The 20,943-nt window shown below is 37.5% G+C and overlaps 1 protein-coding gene across 2 annotated transcripts in view; it reads left to right on the top strand.

Annotated features, from left to right (window-relative positions):
- Positions 1-20,943, top strand: part of STK33 (serine/threonine kinase 33) — a 190,546-nt gene that overhangs the window by 112,987 nt on the left and 56,616 nt on the right. For both annotated transcript variants that reach the window (XM_006162900.2, XM_006162901.2), the window contains 5 exons: positions 327-440; positions 3,247-3,351; positions 9,364-9,502; positions 12,691-12,779; positions 14,372-14,456. In XM_006162900.2, the coding sequence (XP_006162962.1) occupies positions 327-440; positions 3,247-3,351; positions 9,364-9,502; positions 12,691-12,779; positions 14,372-14,456 (532 nt within the window). The remainder of the gene's footprint in view (positions 1-326; positions 441-3,246; positions 3,352-9,363; positions 9,503-12,690; positions 12,780-14,371; positions 14,457-20,943) is intronic.

Here is a 20,943-nt window from a genome sequence, read left to right as displayed (position 1 = left end):
TTTTCTTATGAAAACATTTTATTAATATTATAGTTTGAAGGAGATTTATTTTTATACTTTGAGCTTTTCCATATCTTACAATTAAGATTTTATAGTTTTCCTCCAAAGGACGTTTATAAAATTAACCAAAACTTGTTTTTGGTTAATTAAAATGTGTGTATTAATACTGAAACAAATATATAGTATCTTCATTTGATTTAACCCTGGAGCATGTGAGCCTCTTTTCCTTTGCATGGATATTAGTCAATATTAAATGTTTATTTTTAATACCTGATGAATAGCAGAGAGACATAGGAACTCTTATTTATTTATTTATTCATCTCCAGGAAATTTATACTTTTGGAAGAATCCTGGGACAAGGGAGCTTTGGAATGGTCATTGAAGCTACAGACAAGGAAACAGAAACTAAGTGGGCAATTAAAAAAGTGAACAAAGAAAAGGTAAGGCTTACTAGCAACCACACTCTGAGGGGAAGAACCAGGGCAGGACCAATGTGGGCAGTGCAGCTTTTCATGCTGTCTCAGCTGTCCCAGGTCCCAGGGCAGGGTCTGAGCTAAACCTTGGAAGACATGGGGAGTTTCTCCAGCCACCTGGGAAGGGATGTGGTTCTTGAATTCAAGTAGACAAATACTGACTGGAAGAAGCAAATGGAAAAATTAGCTTAACCAATACAACCAAATCTTACTAGAGTGAGTTGAAAGTATGGGCTGGTTCTCAGTTTGTGTAGGAGTAGGGCTATGGGTTAGCAATGTCTTAGAAGTAAGTCATCTGTCCTAATGTCATCCAGATCTCTCTCCTGTCTTCTGTTTTCATGTTTCCTCATTCTGAACTAACTCTATTTATTCCTCCTATCTGCTCTTGACATTTGAGCTGCCTCCTCCCCCCACTATCCACTGTATTGTCTACTGGTACCCACTCTGTGTCTAAAAGGATTTCCTCCTGGAATGGAGAATGCGGGGGCTTCACTCTAAAGTAGGGTCTTAAACCTTAAGTCTCACACTTTAAACCTGATCATTTCATCAATCTTTTTTTTTGGCATGGTGGTTAAGATGGTGGACTCCCACATGGCTGACATGTTTTGAGTTCCAGCCCTTGCTTTCTCACTTTCCCTGTCTCTGTTTCTCTCTGGTCAAATTGAAGAATAATAATAGTAAATAAAATAAATAATTCCTTTAAAAATGATGACATATTTTTCCCCTCAAATTTGTGATGATAAATATTACATTTACAAAATGAAATACAAGTAGTAGGTTTTATGTAAATTTAACACACATGATAGCAAATGATACACTTTTTCTCTCCAAAGTTTAATAAGGTAACATATAAATCTTACACTGGGATTAAGAGCCTTTCTAGAAATCTTTAGAATTCTTTACAACTCTAGATAATATCCTAAGAATTACCTGGGATATTATTTACTTTGCTCCTTCGGTGTTAGGTAGAATTCGGAGTTTGATTTTAAGGTTATATAGACGGGATACTTGCTTGCAACTTGACGAATTAAAAATGTCTCATATACACACTGAAATCAAGAGTTTATGGGACACTAAGGTGGTAAAAGAAGATTATATAGTCAGAATATGAATTGGGCAATGTATTTTTGTATTATGTACAGGTCAAACCATTTGGGGAGGGGACTAGGAACAGAATTGAGGTGGATATTAGGAGAAATTGTGGTAACTTTCTCAGATCTAATTTAGACAAGAATTCACTCCTCAGAGTCACTATTTCTTTTGACTGTCAAGGTTAACCTTACAATGTGAATTTTATCCTCCATGAGTGGGACACAGTAAGGGGGCAGTATCCTGCTCATTTTACCATCTCATCGCTGAGATGGTAATGGTTGAAGAGTGAAGATAATTGGAAACAGGAATTAACCTAGGTACATTTTTTTATTTTTTAGAGTTATTTAATATTATTTATTCATTCATTTATTTTAATTTGGCCAGAGAGAGACACAGAGAGAGAAAGAGAAAAAGGGAAAGTGAGAAAGCAAGCCACCAGGTCCGGGACTTGAGCTGTAGTTGATTGTGTGGGACTGTCTAGTGCCTTAACTACCATGCCACCTGCTGGTTCCCAACCTAGTTAAAATTTTAACTAGATAAAGTATTTCATATAGTCAGTTTACTTCTACTCTTTTTAAATTTTTTTTTAAAGTTTTGACATACAGCATGTGTTCTTACCACAGAGAAACAGAGAGAGAAGGGGAAAGTGAGAAATCATCCCTCAGGAGAGACGACCATGCCACATTCCCTTCTTCTCCAGTCTTAGAATTTTGGGTGCGTACACACGTGGCATGTTTATCAGACCACCGAGTCTGGAACTCAAACTGCTCAGTTGGCATGTGGGATCCAGCTACCTTAATCTCTGTGCCAGTTGGCTCTATTTTCACTCTTAAATACTCTCTCAAATTTAGGGTTAGTTATCCCTTTCAGGGATATTTTTATATAAAAATAAGACCCATACGTGAGAAGTGTTTATCTTCAGATAATGTCAATTTTGGTATCAGTGATTTGTGGTGGGGTACGGGTAGAGAAACCCCTTCTAGAATTTCTCAGATAGCATTGTAGACAATCAACACCTGTACCCCGAATGAACTCCTGGTGCTCCCTGGAGTGTTCCTGCCTTTATCTTTTGCTTAAAGATAAGGATTTGACCTTAGGAGATAAATTGGGTTAGGTTGGTCTGGAGGCGTCATCTCTCTCTGTCTCTGTCTCTGTCCCTGTCTCTCTCCTGATTAACCAACGGGACCAGGAAACAACATAACAAATGTGGTAGGTTCTTGTTGTCTATTGCTTCATTTGATATATGAGTGTATGTGGGAAAAAATATATATATGGGTAATCAAACAAGCCAACAAAAGGTTCATTTTCATCTTTTCTAACTGATGTCCTTGGAAGCTGATTTGGTTTCATTATGCTGACATCAAAGGATCAACATGACTATTTTGAAGGATATATCACAAAACATATTAAAAATTTTATGAGGCAATAGAGACTATATTATAGCTAATTTATAGAAATAGTCCAAGAAACAGATGTGGTTCGAAGCCAGATTATATATAACTTAAAAAGGACAAAGAAAAGAAGGGGCATAATTTAGTCTGATCATGGGAATAAATTGCATGATGTCATTGGAAAAAAAGAACTTCTTGAAAATGCAGGAAAATATAAAATAGCTAATTTTATATCAGGGAAATGCCAAAGTGACACTCTTATGTGAAAACTGTGCTTTTCATTGATTAAGGCTGGAAGCTCGGCTGTGAAGTTACTTGAACGGGAGGTGAATATCCTAAAAAGTGTAAAACATGAACACATCATACATCTGGAACAAGTGTTTGAGACGCCTAAGGTAAAGCTCCATCAGGTGCTGCACTTTCAGAGTTGTTATTACTGCAAAATGAATATCATTCCATTCTGAAGTAATCCCTTTGGGGCACAGTTGCTCATGTCCTTGGCATGAGTGTGTCAGTGGAGATTGATGAGAACATTCTGGAGGACTTTTATTATTGATTGTATAATTAGGTGTCTGATGATTAGATTGATGTCTTCAGTAATATGTTCTGGGTGGCATGTTGAAAACAAATGTTTAAAATTAAATCAACTTCATACACAACCAAACAGTGATTAGAGTTTCCAGAGAGGTGGCTTTCCTTTTGCTTTGGGCCTTAGTTTTTCCATTAGTCTCTTGGAATGTTGTCGTAATTTTGCAAAGTTAGCTTCATAATGAAACTGGCTTAGGTAGAGTTAGCACTGTGTAGAAGATATATTTTGTTGTCTGTCTCTTACCAATGTGCTTTACCTTTTTTTTTATTCCTTCTAGGTGTTGTTATTCTTTTCTTTAAATGCCTGTAATTTTATTTAGAGTTGTTTAGAAGCCTGGATTATTTGCCATTCTGCCTCCAGATTGTTTTGTGCTATGGGCTTGGCTCTTTTTCTGCTTGGAGGCAGTATCAGGTAGTGGTTAGGCATAAGGATTCTGGAGTCCAGTTGCCTGTACATCCTGGCTCCCACCCCTTACTAACTATGGTGCCGTGGGCAAGTTACTCAACTTCTCCATACCTCGGGTTTCTCATCTGTAAATTGGATTTAATGATGGCATTTACCTCCTTTGATTGTTGAAGGATTAAATGGGACAATGGATATAAAGCATCTGTCTTATTAAATATTAACTATTTCTAATTTCCTTTGTCATTCTCTTATGTAGTAATAGTCAATAGCACTTGGTAACAAGAAAGACCCATAATGGGCCCAGCTGTGGTGGTGCGTACTGCTTAGACTCTGCTACTGTGTGGGCTGGGACCACATGGGGGCCTAGGCGCTATGCCCTGTTCAACTTAAAGGGTGTTGCAGTGATGCACATCTGTGATTCTGGTGGTTCAGGAGTCTGAGGCAGGAGGATCGTGACCTTAGACTGGCCTGGGCAGCGTGGCGAGACCCAGTCTGAAAAAGAGCCAGGCGTAGTAGCACATGCTTGTCATCCCAGCCGGAAGACTGAGGCAGGAGAATGATGACACAGAGTAAACAAAAAAGATCAAAGCAAAAGCACAACCAGTCATGCTTTATGGGAGCAGTATACAGCATATATAATGGTCCCTAACATCTTATCTGTAGATCTGTAGTTTTCCATCTTAGAATTGATTTTAGTCCCCAAATCTTCTTAGAATAGTTTTGTTCTTTATGATCAGTTGTGAATAGTGTGATTATGAAGTGCCTTAGTATAGTTTTCTATATGTTTCTTGTGCTTGGGGTTCATGGAGCTTCCTGGATGTGTGAATTTCTAGTTTTTAACAAATTTTGGAAAATGTTGGCCATTATATCCTCAAATATTTTTTTCTGCATCCCTTTGCTGCTCTTTGGGACTCCAAGTATACAGGTAAGATTGCTTAATATTGTCCATAGTTTATCGATGCTCTGTTAGTTTTTTCCAGTCTTTTTTTTTTTCTCTTCTTGTTTCATTTTGCAGTTTCTATTGCTGTCTTCAGATTCAGTAATCTCTTTATCTGTAGCATTTTATATGCTGTTGACAGTGAAAATTTGATTTTTATTTTTAAAAATATATTCCATAGGGCCAGCAGGAGATGCGGAGGTTAAAGTGCTGGATCTCACGTGGCTGGCTGTGTGGTTCTAGTCCCGGACCCAGCAGCTTGAGAATCACCCTAGGCACCTGTGTGTGCGTGCACCAATCCTAAAAGGAGACTGCATGAGAAGGGAATACTGTATGGCCATCCCTCTGGGGAGTGATTTCTCACTTTTTTTTCCTCTCTCTCTATATGGTGAACTCATGTGCCCTAGAGCAAAAACTATATATCCATATAGCTACTTATTATGCCAATCATTTCTCCTCCTTGAATGTAGTTATAATAACTGTTTTATTGTTCTTTTCTACTAATTTTATTATGTGGGTCATTTCTAGGTTAGTTTTGATTTTTTTTTTCATTCATTATGGGTTACATTTTCCTGTTTTTTGTTTGTTTGTTTGTTTGTTTTGTTAAGAGGTTTTAACTATAGGGCACCAGAAAGACAGAGAGAGAGATGTAGAGACAGAAAGCGAGAAATCACCCCTGAGGGGGCATGGCCACGCCGCAGTCCCTTCTCCTCCATTCTCCTCTTGGGATCATGGGCACGCACGCACACATGCCCGGTGTGAATTTAAGCCACCAGGTCCAGGACTTGAACTGCAGTCGACTACATGGGAATCCAGTGACCCAGCCATTATGCCAACTGCTGGTCCCTGTTTTCCTGCCTTTTTTATATGCCAGTTCCTGGGTTTCTTTTGTTTCTTTCCTTTTTTAAAATTTTGCCAGAAGGCATTTGAGCTTGCCGAAGAGAGAGAGAGAGAGAGGAAGAGAGCAGGAGAAAGTGAGAAAACACCCCCTCCCCTCCCCTCCATGGAGAATGGTCACACTGCAATCCCTTCTCTTTCATCTCTCCTTCCTTTTGGGTACACACACACACACACACACACAATGTTTCTCAAGTCACTGAATCTGGAACTCAAACTGTCAGTTGACCATTTGCGATCCACCTGCCTTTATCACCACTCCATGAGCTGACCTGCCAGTTCATTTTTGATTGGATGTCAGGCATTATGAGTTTTACTTTGTTGGAAGCTGGATATTTTTATAGTCTTATAACTATTCTTGAGCTTTATTCTAGGACGTAGTAAATAAAAAATAATGTGATACTTTTGAAGTTTGCTTTAAGCTTTGCTAGGTGGCAACAGAGCAATCTTTAGTGTAGGACTAACTTTTCCCTGTTACTTGTCAGTATCTATACAGTGCCCTACGATTTTCAAGGTTTTCCATTTTACCTAATAGGGGCATCCACTGTTCCTGGCCATGTGATTGTTTCCTCTGCTCTTTTTTTCTTTCCGCTGATTTGGTTAGTTTCCTAACACACATGGACTGAAGCTTTGAGCCCCCTCCAACTCTCTGAGGCTTTCCCTCTGTACAACATTCTCCTCTTTGATACTCTGCCCTGGGAACTTGAGATCCTTTGACCCTCCTGGACTCCCAGCCTTACCTCCTCAATTCAGGGAGGCGGATGGTCTCTCCTTGGGTTCCCTCCCTGCTCTGTGGTCTGGAGACTCTCCAGTGAGCGAGAGTACTCTTGAGGCTTGCCTCGTGTGTTTCTTCTCTGTCAGGGGTTCCTGTCCTATGCAGTCTGCTGAATACTGTCTGAAAATGGTTACTTTATATATTCCATTCAGATCTTAAGTTGTTTCAGCTGAGAGGGTCTGTCTGGGCTCTATTACTCTATCTGGCACAGGTAGGGTTCCACATCCAGAATAGTTTGAGACAAAGGAAACCATCATCTGTGATTATTTTCTCGTGTCTTGCCTCCCCTTGCTTCACATAGTCAGGTCTGTCCCCTCTGCCTCTAAACACAGTACCTAGACTTTCAGTTCAAGCCATCTTGCAGATTACTGGAAATTGCTACCAGGTTGGTCGTGTCATGGTGTTAGTACTGATTATCCAGTCTGACGGCTGTGATTCTTGTGAGTCTCCTTGTTCTCTGGGTGTACGTGATGGTACCTACTAATTACAGAAGAGCTTATAACTTTTGTTGATATAAGTTGGATCAACTTACATATTTAAAACTGATATTAATTTATATTATAACCATTAGTAATGCAACTTTTCCGTCTTATAGTTCACTCACATCTTACATGCCAGTGATACTTACAGTGCTGTCAATGGGAAAAAATATGGACCAGTTCAAAAGCTTATGTATGTGTTAGACTTTGCAGTTACTTTGAAATTCTGAAGCAGCCTAGTTCAGTGAATCTGAATTGTGACTACCAGAAGAAAGCGCGTTAGCCTTCTCTTTGTTTTCAGGCTTACTCGCTGAGCACAGAAACAGCATTAACAGTGGTTATAAGAACAGGCTCAGACCCCCAAATTGTAAAAAACAACAAAATTGTAGCAGTATAAGTTAGAATATTTATGAACAAGATTATTGTTGCATTTTAGTTGACTGAATCTTCTTGACTCAATAGATGCCTTGACTGTTGGAACACCTAAAGTGATCTTAATATGGCTCATCAGAGACAGCAAATGGAGAAGAGGCATTTCATCCATAACGTCTTACCGTTCACACCCAATTAGCCACTAAGTCCCACTGTTTCTTCCTCCTGGGGATTTTTCGCATCTTTTCCTTCTCTCTTTCTTGTCTGCATTCTGTGCCTCTTATCTACCCTCTGTGAGAAAGGGATCAGCGTACTCTAGCCCGAGAGCCAGATCTGGCCTCCTGCCTGTTTGTGTATGGCCCTAAGATTTTTACCTTTTTACTGTTGGAGAAAAATGTAAAAGAGTAATATTTTATGACATGTGAAAATGATCTGAAACCCAACTTTCAGAGTCCATAAGGGAAGTTTTGTTGTTTTGTCTATGGCTGCTTTCATGCTGCTGCAGTAGAGTTGAGTAGTTGTGAAAGGACCGTGTGGCCTGCAATGCCAGCATTTACTGTATTTAAATGGGATTTAGCCTTTATAAAATAGTTTGCTGGGCTCTGTTCTACATTACTGTTAGAGTGCTCATTTAGATATGCAAAATTGACAGTATCTAAACCTTTCTACCTGAAGCCCCAATACTAGTTTAAAAATCTTCAGTGGTTGGAACCAGCAGGTGGTGTGGTAGTTAAGCTGTTATATTCCCACATGGCTGACTGCGGTTTGAGTCCCAGACCTGGCAGCTTGCTTTCTCTCTTTCTCTGTTTCTCTGGTGAGCACAGCATACCTATAGCATACTAATAAAATAAATAAATAAATAAATAAATAAATAAATAAATAAAATTAAGTTAAATAAGAAAATCTTCAGTGACATTGCATTTGGGAAAAAAAAATCATACTCTTTAGCAAATCCTATACTCTGTAATCTGGTCTTGACCTCTTCTTCCTAGCCTCATCCCTCACTACGCCTCTTTTCCATCCCACTTTGCTCCCAATGCTAATACTGAGATATTCATTATATTTTAACATTTAGTACTGTTTCAAGCTTTGATGTCTTTAATAAACCATGCACTCTGCTTCTCCCACACATCCTCTACCTGTAGATATTATTCAGACATGCAGACCTGGCTTCAATGTCACTTCTCAAGGAGCATTCTGTAGACAGTGCTCCCACCTCTGAAACCGTCTGTATAATGCATTGTAATACTTCAAAACTCACATTTAAAAGTTATTCAGTGGCTGACCCCATGCTCTCATGGTTAAAGGGAGCCAGATCCCATGTGTCTCAGCATGTGGTTTGAATCCCAGCTCTAGCACCACATACCAGGCATGTGCTCGTGAGTGCCCAATATTGTAACTAAATGGAGAAATGGAGGAGGGATTGTGGTATGATCATGCCCCATTGGGGGTGCTCTCTCCCTCTCTCTCTCTCTGTCTCTCTCTTTCTCGCTGGCAAGTTCACATACCCTCTGACAGTAAAAAAATTACTTTAAAAAGGTTATTCTAACTGTTCTAATTGCTTTTATTCTTTTTTGATGTTACTATTGCTGCTTTCCCTCATGGTCCTCCCTTTTATTTTTAAAGTTAGTTTGCTTTACCTGTGACTTTAGAACCATCTTATTTTACAGATGAGAGGAAACATTTTTCCAGAGAGGTGCAGTGACATGGCATTTGGGATCCTTGCCACTTATCACTTGATACTGTAATTATAACTGTACTGTAAATTTCTTCAGGGTAAAGACTATGTGGTACACTTTTTTGTCTCTCTGGTGTCCAGGACAATATCTTTGTACTTAACAGACAATAAATCTTCTTGAATAAATTGATAATTAAGATTGCAATAATATATGCAGTATGTAACGTTTTAAAGACAGTTTGCTCTTTCTCTCTCTTTTAAACATATAATGTCAGAAAATGTACCTCGTGATGGAACTCTGTGAGGATGGAGAACTCAAAGGCATTCTGGATAGGAAAGGGCATTTCTCAGAGAATGAGACAAGGTGGATCATTCAGAGTCTTGCATCAGCTATAGCCTATCTTCACAGTAATGGTAAGGTCGTCGAACTTGTTGACTCCCTGCATACAGATATCACTTTGTTTAACAGTAATTTTATTTGAGATTCGTAGTCAGATAAATCACACCTACTAATATAGAAGACTTAATTTTTAATTAACTTGTTTTTTTCTTTTCAACTTTATTTGTAGCTCTTTTAAAATTAGAAAAAAGACAGGGGCGCAGTTGCAATAGCACAAGCAAGAAATGTGTTGCTTTGCAATGACGGAGGCCTCATGGAGACCTGGGTTCAGTTCCTGGCCCAGCCTAAACAGGCCAGGTGCAGTGGTGTCTGCTTGCCAACTGGAAGGCTGGGGCAGGAACATCGCAACATGCCAAGACTCTGCAAAAGGCCTCTCTCTCTCTTTTTTTCTCTCTCTCCTCCTGCATTCTTTCTTCCTGTTTCTCTCTCTCATTTACTAAAAGAAAAAGGAAAGAAAAGAAAAGAAGAGAAACAAGTCAGGTATTGTACAGTCATATTGTACATGGATAAGGAAGAAGTTATGAAAATTTCTGTTCAGCAGTTTGAAGCACAAGTAATGATACCAAATGTAGATGATGAAAAAGGTGAAATTTTCAAAAATGCTCATGTATTAATAGTAATATTTAAATATATAATTCTAGGCCTCTGTTTGTTCTTTGCCATTTTTTTAACTTTATTTTTAGAACAGTTTTCGGTTCACACCAAAACTACTAAATTCACGGAGACCGGTGGACCTCTGTAGAGATTTCTCATATACCCACATGTGCATAGTGGCCCCATTATCACCACTCTGCACTGGAGTATTTGTTACAGTCCATGAACCTACACTGATACATCGTGGTCACCCAAAGTCCTTAGTTCACATTAGGATTCAGTCTTGATAATGTACATTCTGTAGGTTTTGACAAATATATAATGACATTTATCCACCATTATAGTATCATACATCACAGCACTTGAAACCCACATTTAAAAAACTGTTTTAGGGGCGAGCAGGTAGAATGGTGATTGGAGTGCTGGACTTCCACGTGATCAACCATGGTTTGAATCCCAGACCTGGTGGCTTGCGTTCTCACTTTTCCTTTATCTCTCTCTCTCTCTCTCTAGTCAAATTAAAAAATAATAATAAGGGGCTGGCAGGTGACGTGGTGGTTGAGGGTACTGGACTCCCTCATGGCCGACTGTGGTTTGAGTCCTGAACGTGGTGACTTGCTTTCTCGCTTTCTCTCTCTCACTTGTTCTGTCCCACTCTGGTCAAATTAAAATAAATAAATAAATGTTAAATAAGATAATTCTTTTTTTTTTTTTTTTGAAAGGTTTTTGCTGTAGGGTGCATGCGCTCACTAGAAAGACAGAGAAACAGAGAGACAGAAAGGGAGAAATCACCACCCAGTCGGGGATGGCCACACCGTAATCCCTTCTTCTCCATTCTCCTCTCAGGATCTTGGGCATGCACGCACACATGCCTGGCATGAGTTTAAGCCATTGGGTCCGAGACTCAAACCGCAGTCGACTACATGGGAGTTCAGTGACATAGCCATTATGCTAACTGCTGGTCCCAATAAGATAATTCTTTAAAAAATAATAAATAAAATAATAATTTTTAAGAAGCTATTTTAACTATTTTAATTGCTTTATTCTTCTTTGATATTACTGTTGCTGCTTTTCCTCTTGTTCCTCATTTTCCATTAAGCTTAGTTTGGCTAATTGGTGACTTTAGAAACTTATCATATTACAGGGAACAAAAACTTTGTTCTGGAGAGGTGCAGTGACATGGTTAGGTTTGGCAGAATAGGTACTGGAACCATTCACAGTGGCTCATTCAGCAGGTATTCCCTGAGCACCTACTGCATTACGATTGGTCCTAGAGTTACAGAGATTACAAGACCAGGTCCCTGCTCCTCAACACTGTCAGACTGGTGGGAGGAGTATGGAAGACAAATTGTTATTCAACTCGATAATTTCTCTAATGGAGAGCTGTATAAAGTACAAGGAGTACAGGAATATAAGTGCCTCATTCATTTGGTTTGGAAAATTAGGAAAGGATTCACAGAGGAAGTAATGTTTGATTGAGGAATATAAACTCAGACAAAAATTAGAGGGCTTTCCAGAAAGAGAGAAACAATTTTTGCAAGTGTTTAGTATTATGCCAGTAGAAACCGTCCAAGATAAAGCCGTAATTTTAGTATAATTTCAAACAAAAATCTTAGCATAATTTTTCACAAAACTTGATACTATCATTCCAAAATGAGTGAGAATAACCAAAACAACCATGAGAAAGAAGAGCAATGGCGGCGGCAGGGAGACTCAGACTGCCAAGGATCAAAACATGTGATAAACATATATTAGTTAAAACTGTGTGGTATTTAAGTAAGAAGAGGGGAGTAAAGCAATAGAAGCATTAATAATAATAAAAAATATCTAAAAACACAGCCTGAGAATTGTGTCCAGGAACTGTAAGTGATTTGATATGATTGCCAGCCCAGAGCTCCTCCAACTACATTTTTCTAGGAATTATAATGTAACTTTTGAAGTCTAGGGAGACTATTGCTATGGATATGAAATGAATCAGCCATTTACAAAGGAAGTGTTTGATATGTGATTATTTACTTGTACCTAAAAATCTCAGCTGAGCTCTGACATGTCTCACTGGAGGTTTAGTGTCTCAAGGGTTTTTGCTTATTTTTTTATTTCAACATATGAAGAGTAGAAAAATATGCCTTGATGTTGTAGAAAGAAAAAAACACTGGAATAAATGTAGTTCGTATACATGTAGTCAAGTTACCATGTGTTAAAATGTTTATGCTGACAGTAACATATGTGTAAAAGTAAAGGTGTAATCCTTTGTTTGAAGACCTAAGGATATGGGACACCTTGCTGGGTTCATGGCTAAGATTGTCTCCCTCCTGGGAATACCTCACCTGGGGTGAGATTCTGCACATGCTCAACACGAGGAGCAGTGAGTTGGGGCAACAGGGGAATGGATAGAGATGGAGTCAAGGAAAAAGGCTCTTTAAGGTTAGAAGCGTAAGGAAAGGGGTTTGTAAATTGAAAAAAGGAATAGGACTGAATAACTCTTGGCCCTTTTCAAATTTCTTAGCAGTGGCAATTAACTGATTAAGTATCTTTATTTGTTCTATTTGTGTTTTCTCTATTTTTTCATAATTCATTTCTTTTGATCTATTGTCTATTTTCTTGGTAGATATAGTACATAGAGATCTAAAACTGGAAAACGTAATGGTCAAAAGCAGTTTCATTGATGCTAACAATGAAATGACCTTAAACATAAAGGTAAGATATTAAAAATGGTGGTAACGTTTTCCTACAAACAGTTTGATAGCAAAGTGGCAAAGTACATTCTCTTTTTAGATACATTTCAGTAGCTTTTGAACAGTCAGAAAATAAGTGGCTTGTGCTAAAAAATAAAAATTCACAAAAGATGTTGTAACTGACAAGAATAATTTTACCAGTTAAATGGTGCTATTGAATGTGTTTTTTAAAAGTACATATTTCTTTGGATAGTTCTAAATCATTAGTTAATAGCAAGCAAGCAGATGCTCTGAATTCTAATTAATTTCAAAATTATGCCAGTAATTTGATGTAAATGTGTTACAGATTTAGAGAAAAACACACCTTGGCTGTGCTTTTGATACTAAATTAATTCTAAAGTCTGTATTTTTCATTGAAAATTTTCCTGGGTATTAATATTTATGTCCTAAGCACAATTAATGTGCCAAGTGTTTATTCTTGAAGATTTTATTCAAATTAAGTGTTCCTTAATGTCAAATAAATGATAGGATACATTATTTATTACTTAGCACTTTAATAGTGGCTGCTTTCAAAATATATGAATGTGCTAATTTAGGAATAAAATATTGTCTGAGTAACTCTTTCTGTTACAGAAGCTAAATCCCTATGTAATATAAATAGGCTTAACAGCATTATTGCTTTACTGAAGTGAATGTTCTTGAATAGTTCCATTGTAACTCCATGAGGCAGGAATTGTGTATGTGTTATTCTCTGTTGATACCTGGAATAGTGCCTGAAACATAATATTTGCTCAATTAATATTTGGTAAATAAGGGAATAGATGCTCTCAAAAGAAGTATATTGAATTGTGAAATCTTTTGTGTATTTGATATCTATATAGATTTTCTGTAGAGAAAGATATGTGTCATAATGTTCCAAGCAGTATATTTATGGAGAAATGTTTCCTGGAGAAATGGATTCATCTATTTAGAAAGATAGTGGTATCACATGTTAATAAGTACATTTTATTATGCCACGAAGTACTGAGGACTCTGCGTTCTGAGTCTAGACCAAAAACCTATATTTAATTACTTGATCAATAAATGTACCTGTTTTTCTGCTTTTGGCCCAGTGGTGTTCCATCCTGGGAGACAAGACCAAGAACACATACTGAATATTTAATAACCAAATGTTTAATGGCTGAGATTTAGAATTGAGCAGAAAGACGGCAGGTGCAGCAGCGGGCCTCCAGGATATTTGTGGTTACACCGTGGTGGTTTCCTTTCTTATTAATTGGCTTCTTTTAATAGTGTAGTAATTATTTTAATTAATGTATTCTAGAAACACAAAGGAAATAATGGTAAAAGATAGTGTTTACCAATTATAAATAATTATGAAAGAGGGGATGTTTTAGTGAGTGCTGATAAGGACAGTGATTTGCATTTGTAACAGTGCTTTACACTGGAACATAACTTGAGTATCAGGAAAATAGATAATAAATATACTAAGGCCAGAAGGAATTGTACAATGAAAGAACTTAAAAATGTAATTACAATGTAAAAAAGTCGTATCTTCAGAATGGCTGAGCTCTGGACAGGAAAAATGGATGACTGTCCCTGAATTTCTTCTCCTAGGTGACTGATTTTGGCTTGGCAGTGAAGAAGCACGGAAGGAGTGAAGCCATGCTGCAGACCACTTGTGGGACTCCCATCTATATGGGTAAGGGAGCAAACTGAAAGTTATTAGCACAGTTCAAGTCCTGGAACCAGTGACTTGAAAAATCACGCCAAGTGCATGTACATATGTGCCCAAAATCCTCAGAGGAGAATGGAGAAGAAAGGATTGTGGTGTGGCCACCCAGCCCCCGGGGAGTGATTTTTCCCTTTCCCTCTCTCTGTCTCTCTCCTCTCTGGCAATCACATGTGCCCTATGGCAAAAACCTGAACAAAAGAGAACAATTAATAGGGATCACAACTCAAACAATTTACTTTTGCCATCATGACTTATTGGCCCTTGATCAAACAACTTTTTCCTCTTCTGAGGTTAAATAATTTCAGTTGTTTTTAGCATATTTCTCAGTACCTATCTTAAATATTTATGTTAATTTTCTCCCCATTTTGTCTGAGGGTGTGTGCACTCGTGAGAGAGAGGAAGAGGGGAAGGGGAAAAAGCACCCCCAATGTGGTGAAGCCTTGCTGCCATCCCTTTTGTCCTTTTCTCCATCCTATTGAGATTCGGGGCATGCATGTGCACACATCTGGCATATTTTTCAAGCCACTGGGGCTAGGATTTGAATCACGATCAGCCATGCTGGATCCAGTTCCCTTTAAACTGCTGCACTACAGAGTTGGTCCCATTTTTGTAATTTTATCATGTCTCTGGGCTCTTAAAGTTGTTTATATCTCTTAGATTATCATACCTTAAACTTCATTATTGTTTTAGCTCATTCTAAATTATGTGTGTTTTACTTCTTTGCATTTTTTTACTCAGTTTCATTGCCATTGAACAGTTTTTCATGGAGTACTGATTAAATATATTTAGTAAAGGACTGTTTTCCCATTTTTCTTTTTTTTTGAGAGATTTTTGCTATAGGGCACATGCACCTGCCAGAGAGACAGAAAGTCAGAAAATAAGAAATCACCCTCCAGGGGGATGGCCACACCACAGTCCTTTCTCCTCTAGTCTCCTCTTGGGATTTTGGGCATATATGCATACATACTCAGAGTGATTTTCAAGCCTCCAGGTCTGGGATTTGAACCACAGTTGACCATGTGGGAGTCTTGCAATGTAACCACCATGCCACCTGTTAGTCCCTTTTCCCATTTTTCTAAATGCAATTTGTCACAGCTTCATGAAAGATTAATCTAAATACCATAAAATGATGCATACAATTCAATTTTTTAGTACATTTTACAGAATTGTGTGACCGTCACCACAATCCAGTTTTCAAACAATTCTACTCTTACAGTTCCCTCATGCCCATTTATACTCAGTCTTATTTCTACCCTAGCCCCAAGTAGCCAGTGAAATCTCTAGATTTGCCCTTTCATTTGTTTAGAGTTGCCTTTTCTACTGGGGGCAGGGGAGGTAGATCTATTTAGATTTGCCTTCTCTGGACATTTCATATAAATGGAATAAAACAATATATAGCTTTTTATGTTTGACTGACTTTCACATAGAAAGTGTGTCTGTGTTATGTTCCTTTATATTGATGGAATCTATTGTATGATGTGCCACGTTTTGTTCGTTATTAACTGATGGACATGGTTTCCACTTTGAGGCTCTGAGGAATAATGAATGCCTATGAACTTTCATATGCAAGTCTTTGTATGAACGGGTTTAATGTTTCTTAGGTAGCTGCTTAAGAGTAGCATTACCAGGTCGTATGTTAAGTTGATGTTTAGCTTCTTAAGAAACTGTCAAGAAATTGCCTTCCTACTGGCAATGTGTGAAGGTTCTAGTTTCTGCACATCTTTGCCAGATGAGGATCTCAGCTTGTTTACACGTGCCAACTCTTGATATTACCTATCTTTATAATTATAGCTAGTATAGTGGATGTAAAGTGGTATCTCATTGGTGTTTAGTATGCATTTCCCTAATCACTAATAGTGTCAAACATTTTTCATATACTTATTAGTCATCAGTATATCTTTTCTAATGAAATGTTTATTGAAATCTGTACTTATTGAGATAATTATATATTTTCTCCTTAAATTTATTAATGAAATAATTGTATTATTAGATTTTAAAACTTTTTTTTAGAATTATGTATTTATTTATTTAATTCCACTTGTTATTATTATTTTTAATTTGACCAGAGAGAGAGAAAAGAAAAGTGAGAAAGCAAGCCGCCAGGTTTGGGACTCGAACCACAGTTGGCCACATGGGCACCTTTAACCAACCACCACACCACCTGCCGGCCCCTAGATGCAAAACTGTTGAACTATCCTTGCCTTTTTGGATCAAACACAACTTAATTTAATACACTGCTGTATTGAGTCTGCCACTTCTTTATTTAGGAACTTTCACTGAAGCTTTCTTTCTTTTGTGCTATTATCTTTTTTTCACTAGGCTTATGCTGCATTATCTTAAATAATAGAAAAATTTTACTTTTGTAATCTTAGAAACTTTTTTTTTCTTTATTTAGATTTTTACCATATGGCTTATGCACTCACTGGAAAAAGAGAGTGAGACATCATCTCTTGGGGGAATGGCCACAGCACAATCCTTCTCCATTCTTCTCTTGGGATTTTGGACACACACACACACACACACACACACACACACACACACTCATACACACACAGCATGTTTTCAAGCCAATGAGTCCAGAACCCAAACTGCAGAGTTGGCTATCTGGGATCGAGTGCCTTAACAATCACGCCACTTGCTGGCCCAATCTCATGAACGATTTAAATAATAGAAATGATCCAGTTAGTAACCGTGTGATGAAATTTCCCCTTAACATTTTTTGGTCCTACTACTCTTTGAAGGATAAAGTTTCTGTTATGTTTTCAATTTATGTTAAGTTATCCAAACTTTCTACATTTTGCTGAATTATTTGGATGGTTATATTTTTCTAGAAAATTACTTATGATTGGGACTAGCAGTTGGCATAATGGCTATGTTGCTGGACTCCCATGTAGTCGACCGTGGTTCGAGTCCCGGACCTGGTGGCTTAAACTCATGCTGGGCATGTGTGCGAGCATGCCCAAGATCCTGAGAGGAGAATGGAGGAGAAGGGATTGTAGCCTGGCCATCCCCCCAGGGGCTGATTTCTTGCCTTCTGTCTGTCTCTCTCTGTCTTTCCAGCGAGTGCCTGTGCCGTATAGCAAAAACCTCTCTAAGAGGAAAAAAAAAGAATGAAAGAAAGAAAATTACTTATGTTTTTTTAGATTCTCCTGTGTATCTGTGATTATACCATCCTATTAATTCCTAATATTTTTTAAAGAAGGCACAAATGACATAGTATTAGCAATATGGCCTCTGAAGGTACCTCCCTAACTTAGCGTTCCAGCTGAGTATTCACTGTCTGTTTTTGTCACATCTGTATACTAGGGATTATATCACTCATTTATCAAAAATTTTTTGAGGACCTACTTTGTGTCTGACACGGTTCTAGGTATTAGGAATACAATAGTGAACAAAACATAAAAATGTATGCCTTGGCAGAGCCTAACGTTTTAGTAGTGTGAACATTAAAAAAAATCATAGCTATCTGTCTATATCTGGCATGTTAGAAGTTCTAAAAACAAACAAAAAATGAAACATGGAAAAGCATATGGAATATTCAGAATGATGATAGTACCTTTCTGATTCGGTTGTGCATGATAATTAAATGAAGAAATATATATCACATGCTTAGCACACTGGCACTTAGTGCTCCATTTTAACTCTTGTAGTAATACTAATATTTTTTCCTTAATCAAATTTGTTAGTGATTAGAATAGTTTATTGGGTTTTTCAAGAACCAACTTAAGTCAAATGTTTTTTGGTTTGCTTTTTTTATTAATCTCTGCTTTTATCTTTCTGAATTCCTTTTTTTTCCTTTTTTTTTTTAACTCCCTAAGTTGAATGCTTATTTATTTTCAGTCTTCTCATTTTATGATAAATACATATAGGGCTATATATTTTCCTTTGAGTACTTCTTTGTTTCTTTCGCCATATTTTTCTAATTGTGATTCATCTCTCAATACACTGTAATTTTAGTTTTAGTCTTATTTAATCCAATAGTTGTATAGAAGTACTTTTAGAGTATTTCTAGATGGTTAAGATGTATTTGAAACTCATGTGTATGAATGTGTGATAGTTCTGTAGCCTTTCGGTTTCATCATTGTAGTAGGTGATTGTGTCTTAACGTTTTCAACCTTTAGGAACTTTCTTTGAAATTGAAACCATGGTCACTTTTCGTAATATTACAATGAATATTTTAAAAGTATGTATATCTGGTTTGTCAAGCATAAACATTTCTCTGTGTGTGTGCTTATTAAATCAAATATAATACCTTTGCAATTCAAATTTTCCACATTGGTTATTTATTTTTGTTTTCTGCTTCTGTTGATTTTAAGAGAGAATTATTAAAGTCATCCACGAAGATAAGGCTTTGAAAATTCTTTTTGTACTTTTAGTAGATTAAAAAAAAAAACACCCTGCTTCCTAGAAATGTAATTTACCTGCAATAAAATGCACAAATTTTAAGTGTAAAGTTAGATGAGTTTTGAAAATGCATCCATTTATGTAATCACCGCCCTAATGAAGAGACAGACATTTCCATAATCCCAGGAAGTTCCTTTGCGACCCTTTCAGTCAGTCCTCCATTCAAAGCCCAGTAACCGATAATGATTTCTATTACGGTTGCTCTGTTTCGGTTGTCTAGAAATTTCTGTAAATTGAATCATACAGTATATACTCTATTGTGTCTGTCTTCTTCTGTTCCACATGGTGATTTTGACTCTTATCCATGTCGTTGTATCAGTAGTTTATTCATTTTTTATTGCCAAGGAGTATGCCTAGTTTATTGCTTTTTTTGCCTTGATGCATAAAGTTTTTAAATTGCTAGAAAAAAGGCTACTTTAGATTCTGTTCATATCCCCCTGTTGGCAAAAGACATCTGGTCTGTAGTTACATGGGAAAAATATATCCAAGCACCCTGAGTTTTATGCCTGCTTATTAGTTGTCTACACTGATAACAAGTAAGAGAACAAGAGAGAAGACAGATGGTGTGTGGAGCTTTGCTGACTTCCTCAGTGGCTCCTTGGCACAGTTTTTCTGGCCTCTGCCTCCTTCTGAGAGCTGGTATGACAGCGTAAATAGAAATACCCCTGACAATTACAATGGCTCTGGAAGAGTGAAGACCAGGAATCCCTGGCCCTCGCTGTGTAAGGTACTGATAGGAAGATCCTTCATTGACTCTAATCACGGAATTTGCCCTTGTCATCAGTGCACAGCCCCAGAGCAACTTGAACTTCGTGATGTAATAGTTAAAGATTTTAAGTACAGTTAAAGAATGTAAGTAGTCGCTTAAAGGAATATATTATTTAGTTAATTCTCAATGAATTCTCAATGATTTGGAGACAAAGTATTTAGTTCATTATTGGTAGTGTAGCCTTTGCTCATTTTTTGTTTACCTTAACTATTTTTGTTGTTTTATTTCTTTAACAATAAGCAGAGGAGAAAAAGCAGAATTGAAATTCCATCTGCTTTTAGTACTTAATAGAAAGGGTGTGTGTGTGAGAGTGTATATGTGGCAGATGGGGAAAATGGAAACTTTCCTAAAATAAAAACATATCTTCTATGTGGCAGGCACTCTAGCTGTGTAACCTTCAGCGAGTCACTTAATATATCTGAAACTAGTTCGTTTCTTCATTGACAAAGGGAAGTAAATGCCCGCATACCCATTCACTGACTTCTGAACCTAATTCATACAAATAGCACTTTATGTAAAAGTGCTTTCTTATTTTGAAAGTTCTATTGAAACATATACACAAATTTAATTTTTATGTTTATAACTATTTTCTTTTTCTTTAAAGAGAGATATCTGATTTCTAGCCATAGAGGTACAACAGACATGTTTCTATGATAAAATATATAGCTTGTTAAAAAGCCAGCCATTACAAAAAATCTAATTATTAAAAAATGTGCTACGGGGCCAGCCTGCACCCTGGTGGTTAAGACAACTGGATCCCAAGTGGCTGACTGGATAGTTCAAGTCCTGGTCTGGGCAGCTGAAAAACACACCAGGCACGTGTGCATGCCTAAAATCCCCAAAGGAGGGAGAAATGGAGGAGATGGGCTTGTGATGTGAATGGATTATGCATCCAGGAGTTTTCTCGCTTTCCTTCTCTCTCTCTCTTTTTCTCTCACCCCCTCTCTCATACATGCCCTCTGGCAAATTAAAAAGAAAGAAAGAAAGAAAGAAAAAAAGGTGCTATTTGAGAAGGTTGTTTAAAGGAACTCTTGTAAAAGCAAGGGGCACACGAGCATCATGATTATCTGGATCCAGGCAATTAACCTGTGACTAGCTTTTTTTTTTTTTAATTCCTTTTTTTTTTTTTTTGAGAGATTTTTTTTGCTATAGGGTGCGTGCGCTCGCCAGACAGACAGAGAGAGAGAGAGAGACAGAAGGTGAGAAATCACCCCCCAGCTGGGATGGTCACACCGCAATCCCTTCTTCTCCATTCTCCTCTCGGGATCTTGGGCACGCACG

Source organism: Tupaia chinensis, unplaced genomic scaffold (assembly GCF_000334495.1).
Source record: "Tupaia chinensis unplaced genomic scaffold, TupChi_1.0 Scaffold141165_1, whole genome shotgun sequence".
NCBI classification, from domain to species: Eukaryota; Metazoa; Chordata; class Mammalia; order Scandentia; family Tupaiidae; genus Tupaia; species Tupaia belangeri.
Note: the sequence above shows the minus strand (reverse complement) of the source record. Positions and strands in the feature narration are given on the sequence as shown.